This window comes from Porites lutea, chromosome 3, assembly GCF_958299795.1.
Source record: "Porites lutea chromosome 3, jaPorLute2.1, whole genome shotgun sequence".
In the NCBI taxonomy this organism is placed as follows: domain Eukaryota; kingdom Metazoa; phylum Cnidaria; class Anthozoa; order Scleractinia; family Poritidae; genus Porites; species Porites lutea.
This window is the reverse complement of record NC_133203.1, coordinates 49,620,553-49,628,865: the sequence shown is the minus strand read 5'-3', so window position 1 is coordinate 49,628,865 and position 8,313 is coordinate 49,620,553. Positions and strand designations below refer to the sequence as shown.

The 8,313-nt window shown below is 39.5% G+C and overlaps 1 protein-coding gene across 1 annotated transcript; it reads right to left on the bottom strand.

The window, feature by feature from the left end:
• Positions 1-3,351: 3,351 nt before the first annotated feature.
• On the bottom strand, positions 3,352-5,166 carry LOC140931350 (juxtaposed with another zinc finger protein 1-like). Its single transcript, XM_073381147.1, has one exon. It carries the CDS (start codon positions 5,098-5,100, stop codon positions 4,417-4,419), a length of 684 nt encoding a protein of 227 aa, XP_073237248.1. The 5' UTR covers positions 5,101-5,166; the 3' UTR covers positions 3,352-4,416.
• Positions 5,167-8,313: the final 3,147 nt, after the last annotated feature.

Sequence of the window (8,313 nt, the reverse complement as noted above, 5' to 3'; positions counted from 1 at the left end):
TATTTGGTTGTTCATTGAAAAAAAATGAATTGAATTTTAAAGGGAGTGTAGAATTCTTAAATGAAATCATAAAAAGGCATTATTCTATATTGAAACAAGTGGATATCTTGACATTTCAAGGGCTTTGCTCCTTGAAGATCGGGTCAGTATGGGCATCGTACTTAGGTTTGCTTACTATTCTTAGTGCACGCTTCTCTAAAATAACTATCCTTTTAAGATTAGATTTGTAGGTACATCCCCAATCTAGACTGCAATAATAAATATATGGAAGGATCATTAAATTATACAAGGTACGAAGAGAGTGAGAAGAAAGAAAAAACCTAGATTCATGAATGATGATAGTGGATACTTAAAAAATAAGATATATGACATTTCCAGGTTATATTGTCATCTAGAAGAACACCCAGAAACATAGTTTCCGAGACATGAAGGATATAGGCCGCCCGTTTGTAACAACTAAAAAATTCAAAGGACTGCTTTTTTTGCTAAGGCTTTAAACCATGAAATTAGTCTTTGATAAATTCAGAGAAGGCACATTCGCTGCAAACCAGGTTGACAATTTGTTCCCCCTGAGTTCTCTATTTAATATACTGATTAGGTAACATGGTCACTCTGGGAGGCAAATAAGTTTGTGTCGTCAGCAAACAAGATTGTTTCAGGCTGGAAGACATAAAATTAATTCATTGACGTACAGGATAAAAATTAAAGGACCAAGAATGGAGCCTTGAGGTTAGTTGTTGAATTCGACAAACTGTGACCTATTGACCCGAACAACATAGTGTTCAAGTTTATTGAAAAGAATGTCGTGGTTGACCGTATCGAAGGCTTTCGAGAGATCTAAAAATACTCCAATAGAATGTTCTTTTCTGTCAAAGGCAGTAGAAATTTTGTCGCACAATTCAACAAGCGCAAGTCTAGCAGAACTGTCCGGCCCGAGGGAAAACAATAATTATTTTTTGGGAGACAGGGAAAGGCTCATTTATAATACTATGGGTATACCTCTGGAAAATTTCTAATTACGCCCCTGCTAAGAAAAATTGTTTCTTGCCGGCCACTCCACAAAACCAATCATTTTTTGGACATTTGTACAGATTATTTTCAATAGCTATTTCTGTTCTTTTAAAGTCTGGCCAGGACTTGTCTGGCATGTAGAGTACAGGGTCGTAACGAGGTAAAATTGGTACTGTAAACATGTTACCAAACTAAGCAAGGAAGTACATCTGACTGACCACACTACGCGCCATATAACCGCGGTATAGTGCCAGTACCTTACTAGCATGCACTGATATCACCCAGGCTGTACAGGCTGAATCTTAGCCTGCCAGCGAGCTGTCCATTTAAAGTATATCATGAGGCAGCTAGCTGATTCTCTACCAGCCTGTAAACTTTTTCGTTTTCGTTCTTTGTTTACGGGTTAAAAGGGTTTTGTTTCGGCATCATCCTTTCAGTAAAAGGGTGTTTGTCGGTTGGGCAAAAAACAAACAAACAAACGAACAAACAAAACGAACAGAACTAGGCTTGAGATTAAAGAGACATAAATTATCAGCAAGTCCACAGCAGCAAACCAATGAGTGGTATTGGATCTCCCAGTTGTAGACTGTGGATCAGTACAATTAAACTTGTAGAAAAATATGAAACTGCAAACTGATCCTTGCGACAAGGCGATGAAGAAGTAAACAAAAGAATAAAACAAAAAGTATATATTTAATTAAATTGCCCAATATTTTGGTTTGAAAACAACCCTTCTTCAGGAGCAAAAAAAATGAAAATAAAACTAAAATTTCTTTACAAATAAAACTTTATTCTTATTTTGAAAACGAAGCTTTCGGAGCGAGGCACAAAGTGCCGAGAAAAAAGGGAGAGCTGCTGTTACAAAAGGAGAGCTGCTGTTAGTTGTCTAGTTACCCAGCCTCGTTCCAAAGATAATATTTCAGCAGGTTTGTAACACATTTGCTCTATTCTACATTAACTTTAAAAGTTAACTACAATTAACAATCAAGGTCGCAAATGACTCCTCTGCGCCCACTGACCAAGTCCTATAGCTGGAGCCTCTTTGGGTTGAAAGTCTAACATTTTTGTCATTTTCCATTGTTTTTAACCTCCCTATAGCAACCACTTGACACACAGATCTAATATCTTAATGGTGTAAATTTGATGAGGAGTGTCACACAAAAGCTCCCAAGATGAGTTTTGTTCTTTCATAAATGTTATAGTGTTACATTTCAGACATCTGCTGTTCACCACTAGCTGTACAACTTAACCCAGTGACCACTTGGCACGGCTTGTATTGTTAATTAATCAGATATTGAAAGAAATGCAGGCAGTTTGGACAGTTTTCTTACAGGAAGTTCATCTGAGGCTAATTGTAACTCTCTCATGCAGGCAACTGGTCCATTTGCATAAAACATGCCCTCAGAAGTAACTCTTAACCTCTGGCAATAAACTACAGTACTTGACTGGGCTGCAGACTGGCTGTAAACAGACACTAATTCATGGTGCCAGTAGTAACACTGTAATTTTAAATCATCTCGGCTATGGAGATTAGACTGTAATACAAAGATGAAAGTTGGAAAGTCCTTTTCGGGCAGTCTTAGGTCAAAGGTTTGGGTTTGCAAATTGTACTCTGTTTTTATCCAGTCTCAAAAGTCCTTGAAGCAATAAATTATTGTGATGAGTCCTACGTCTTACTTTTGCAAGTTTCCTGCAGTCTAGAATTTCTGGAATTTTTCTGGTTAAGACGCTAATTCTCAGTTTAGCAAGTTCTTTGCATTTCCCCTTATTTTACCATTTGCCACCTCTAATGATTCTACCTCTTTCTTAAAGAACCGTTGGTACACTGAATAGTAGAAAATCATATGTTGCTTAGAAAGGACCAACACAAACCAAGGCTCTGCTCTAATAAAAATTCCAGAGAACCCTTAAGCCTAGAATTTCAAGAAGTCTGTTTCGGTTTGGTCATTCATTGGTAAGGAGTTCACTGTGCAGTGGAGAAGAGAAGTGTGATGTCACATTACCATAGTGGGAAAATTTCTGGAACTCAACAATCCGTCTTGACAGAGATGGCCATTTGTATTGTTGAACGATGGAAAAAAAGTATGGTATACTATTTTGTTTCTGAGTGCACAGGAAAGTCATACATGTCAATTTTTTTCGTTTTTTTTTTCTGTCATATTGGCAAGACCACAGTTTGTTGAGATCCATAAAATTTGCCACTATGGCAACATGACATTACGAATTCTCCTCTCTATAAGTGCCCAATATAATGCTTTGGTTACCTGGTTACCCAAAGGTAAGAGTTAGTTGCTGTAGGCTGCTTGAGTGGACAGACTCATACACTCAGAACTGTCAATGTCTTGTTTCATTCTCGTCTTTAATAACTCTCATAATCACTGCTGACAGTACAGATCAGTCTCTACCACTACTTCTATAAATAATAGCAGTCAGTGAAACTGAGAATATTCTTGTTGTTGTGATGAACATTTTTTATGTCTCATGAATTGTTAAAAGCTGGTGAAAACAAATAGTGGAATTATAAGGTGTTACCATAATTTAATAACTTATATCTTAACATTTTAAATTATATTAAAGATTTTTTTTATATATTCACAATGTAACCTAATGTTTATTTACAACCTTCCCTTTTTGTAATATCCAAGTGACAGATGAATTCTAAATACTCTGCTAAATATTCCATAATTAAGACTTTCTCATAAATAAACTCTATCCTTTCCAGATAAAAGTTGAAATTTCTCTGACTTAAGCTACAAACTCTTCATTTAAAGTGAACGAAAAAATTGAAGAAATTCACCCACAAAAATACATCAAGCCAAAATAAACTTGTATCGGGTTTATACGTGTACCTTTCACGTTGTAAGCCAATATAATTTACAATAATTTATCAGGGTGAAAATGGCCATGGTTTTGGAATTCTCAAAAACTTTGGGGTCAAAAACAACAAAATCTCACCAACATCATTCATATTTCTATGTGTCTGACACATTCCCCCGGACACAAGAACACAGTTGCTATTGAAAACCCCCCAAAATAGTTCATTCTTGTGGTGTCAATAGACTGTCATCTGCCGTCGTTAATTGATTATCCCTTACCGACCACAAATTCCCCAAGGATTGATTTAGCACTCTACCAAATGTTCTAGGAAGCCAAGACCATCTTGCCGTAAAACTGTACAATCCAATCTGAGAGCCGTCAACAGCGATCGCTGGTGTAGAAAAAAAACCCCAGTACATTTCAAAACTTTCTTCATCGCAACCAATAAAAAAGAAAGATGAAAAAGAAGGCGACAGCTGTTTCGTGTGCAGACAAAAACAAAGTTCCCAGTGGGACAAACCTTGTATTAAAAGAAATCTGCTCAAAATTCCCCCATTCACACACAAATTATATCTTGTAAGCCCAGTTTCACGCTACATTTTCGAGTTCTTGAGGCACTGAGTGCTTGGGGGTCGTAGAATGTTGCGTTACTATGTGATGTCGTAGGCCACTTGGGCTTTTGTAGCTTTTCCCGCAATGGCATTTGTGAGCTTTTATTTTGGGTCTGTTTGTGTCCTTTCGATGTCCATATTTCGCATGATATTTAATCCCGTTAACATTCTTGTATCGCTTTCCGCAACCAGGAACCGGACAAATATATCGCTTTCCTTCGCCATCGTCCGTTGCCACAGCATTCAACACCAGGTCGCTTGCGAAGCTATCTGAAGTCCAAGAATCGTCGCTGTTGTCGCTCAAATTTCCATCATCATCTCCCCCGTCAAGTACATCGGAGTTACTAATTGTTTGTAGGGTGATTTTAGGAGGAGTAGAGCGTTTCTTCTTAATAACACCGTGGTCGGGGCTCGGCGTTGAAGGTTCTGTAACGCTCAAAACTGGCTCCTTCTGTTTTATGGCATTGCGTGCTGCATCGGTGAAGAAACAGTTGATGTAGGAAAGCGGTAAGGCCGCAGGTTGAGCCGCTTCCTGTTTCTCGAGAACTCTTGGGTCCTTCTCTATGTGCACTACTTCGATATGGTCGATTAAGTCTAATAAAGATGTACACTGCTTGCCACAACCGTGCCATAAACAGGAGTAGCGATAAAACGCGGCCATTTTCGCCTGCTCGCATCTGTTTCTACAGGTCGCGCCATTACATCATCGCGAGCTTTTTCAAACTTTTGACGTCACGTCAGTCATTGCGCAATCAGGTGCTGTCCAGATGTTTCCAGCAACACGTGGTTTGCATGATCACGCGCACGTGGTCCAATTTTTTTGGAAAATATTCTGTTATTTTCATTGTTTCTTTCTGTGTATGTCTTCGGTTAATCGAATATTGGTTCATTGAAAGTGAGATAAAAGAAAATTAAACTACCACGATTTCTGACTGTTTCAGGATATAATCCTTACATGGCCCCCAATTACCCTCAGAGATCTCGGACTAAATCTTAAAACCGTGGCCGGTTTCGTTTTAGACGTTTTGAAGAAGTTTCAAGTGTAAAAGGAAATGTGTTAAAACGGTACTTTTTAAGAAGTCAGAAAAAGATAACATGACCTCAAGCGACACCAAGAGGCCATTGTTGAACAAAACTCGTGGTTTCTTGAATGGATTTGTTTTGCCGTCCCATTGAAATTTGGGCTGGGTTTTCGTGTTCCGACAGGTGTAAGCCTAGCGGGGGAGTGACAAGGAACTGTCCCTATTTTCTCTTTGTCTTTTGTTCTCTCTTCAGTATGAAGTGATGCTGTACGAGTGTTTTCTTCAACGGCGTCTATTTTATTGTAACAGTTTTCTTTTTTTGTTTTCAAGGGTCGATCCCTGACCATAACCTCTTTTCCTAGTAATCTCCTTAACGAGTGCATCAAGGATTCTCGCAGTGGAACAATTATGGCAAGGAATGCCTGACTGTAGTTCAAGTCCATTTTGCTTAGTTTTGCAAATTACTCTTGACTTGCTTTGAAACTTTACTATTATCCAAGAAATTTGCTTCTTAAGGAAAAAAAATTAATGATAGAATTTTTTTGATGGAATTTGAAAATTGAAAATTCGTGGAAGAGCAGCCATATCCCAGCCCCGTAGTTCTGCTAGGAAAACCAAACTCGTTTTGCGGTTGCCGTTTGTTTACACACCCTAAATTTGTATCTGTTCTAATTAAACTGATTCAAGTTCTTCCCAATTGAGATTATAGTGATTTTGTTTAGAACAACTTAGCTTCTTCTAGATATAAATCTTTAGAACCTGAAATCAAACGAGGGCTGCCAGAATTGCTTTGAAGGAGAGTAACCTAGCTTACTCACGATCAACTGTTTTGCCAATTGCAAAGTTGGAAGTCCCTTAAGGCGCGTTATATTTTAGCTTATTTTGCTCAATTTCACTTTTGTTTATAAGTATCTCCTGTGCAATGCTGCTCGCTGCTAGTGTAATCAAGATGGCAGGATTTCATTCCGAAGTTGAAGAAGCTTGAAGACATCGAGAAATCTATTTCTCAGTTCACCGCTAGTTTCCCCTGAATTTGTAGGGTCTTTGTGTTAAAGTAGAAATCCAGGGTCACGGATAGTGTCTTGAAGACAGCACATTGTGAATTTGTAGACACAGTTAATTAATTCAAGGGCGTCGTCGTCCTCCTGATCATTGTTTACAGCGATTGCAGACTACGAGTAGTCCCCCATTTTTCCTCTGGGATAGTAGGGCGAGCGAAACGCGAGCGCGCGTGAAAATCACCCCGCGCGAGAAAAGGTGACACGCGGCGGGGAGAGAGAAAAATCGCCTTTTCTCGCGTGGGGTGATTTTCACGCGCGCTCGCGTTTCTCTCGCCCTACTATCCCAGAGGAAAAATGGGGGACTACTCGTAGTCTACAGCGATTTTCCTGTTTTCAATAAAATTCTGAAGATCCGTCGACCATTCCGTTCGTTCCATAGGAACCTATTTTTACTCGCATTGTATTCGAGTAACTGATCCAGTTCCGATAGGGCGGGCAATCGTTTTCTAGCACGTTCCAGGCGTTCAGATCGTGAGGACAATACAAAGAGAATTGAGAAGAAAAAAAAAAACCAAAAAAAAAAAAAACAGCGAGGGGTGGGGTAATCGTTTTAGGAAGGAGTAAGCGACTTTAAACAGGTTGCGGGACCGGAGCAATCTTTTCTACGTCCGCACGCCATCACGACCACTTAAGAGGCCGTGTGGCTATTTCATTGCTTCCTCCCTTTAGCCCTGTTGTATAATTCCTCCTGTTTCTCCCGCTTCCCTTTTTAGAACCCCCACCCCCCACCCTTTCTACTCCTTGTTCTCAACAACTCCGACCACCCTGTCCTCCCCCATCTTCAAGGGGAATTTCTTACAGTAACAGGATCTAACAGGTCGTTTCGCCCGAAGTCACGGTTGTTTCGCCTGGACTTAAGTCGATTCGCCCGATGTTTATTTGTCGTTCTGAAATCCTGGAATAAGGAAAGGAATAAGCGTGAAACAAAAGTGACTATGGATGTGGATCAACAACCTTTTTTCAGTGAAAACTTCACACAAAATATATTAAAGATCAACGAAGCGATCGTTGTGTTGTGATCGCTGACTTACATTTAGACCTCAGTTTTATGTAAAGTGTTTTAGTGTCTCGCATGTAATTATCGAGATCGCTAAGACCTGTCAGATCGCTGGGCCCTTTCTTAGCAATCGCAGCAATAGTATCCAAGCTGAACTAAAAATCATAATTTCGTGTTGTAGAGTATCGTTCAGGGGTGTAGCCAGCCCGCAGACCTGGAGGCCCAAGCCTTCAAATTTTTGGTTGTATCACTCTATCGCTTGTAATGAATTATGCCAGGAGCCTATGATTATGCCTTGCTGGGGTGAGCTAAATAGCTTAAGAACTCGAAGTGTTGGTAAGGTTAGTACATACTAGCAATGCGTGCAATTTACAGGATATGTGGAAATGAAAGACAGCCAGGCTACAACTAGTCGAAAAGCTGGCTACGCCCCTGTCGTTTGTCATCGGGCAAATCGACTTCAGTCCGGGCGAAACGACCACATTTCGTTCTTACTCCAGGGATATTTTACCTTCCCTTTTGAGCCCTTTAAGGGTCACATATAACTTCTTGCAAGAAATTAAACCCTGAAAAATTAAAGGTACTGCAGTCAAAAAGGTCCACTGAGCTAATAAGCCAACTGGTAGATGCATGTTTGTGAGAATCAGTGAATCATTAATCCATCATTCCTGTGTAGTAGATGGTATAAAAAAAATGAATACTGAAGCACACAGAAGTGCATACTCAGTTCCACATAAACCGGAACATTTATTTAAGCTATTCTATAAAATTATTTTTAGACCAAACTGAGGTCC

What these genes read in the sequence shown, in the direction of transcription:
- LOC140931350 (XM_073381147.1), bottom strand. Translation starts at nt 5,100, where the DNA reads ATGGCCGCGTTTTATCGCTACTCCTGTTTATGGCACGGTTGTGGCAAG.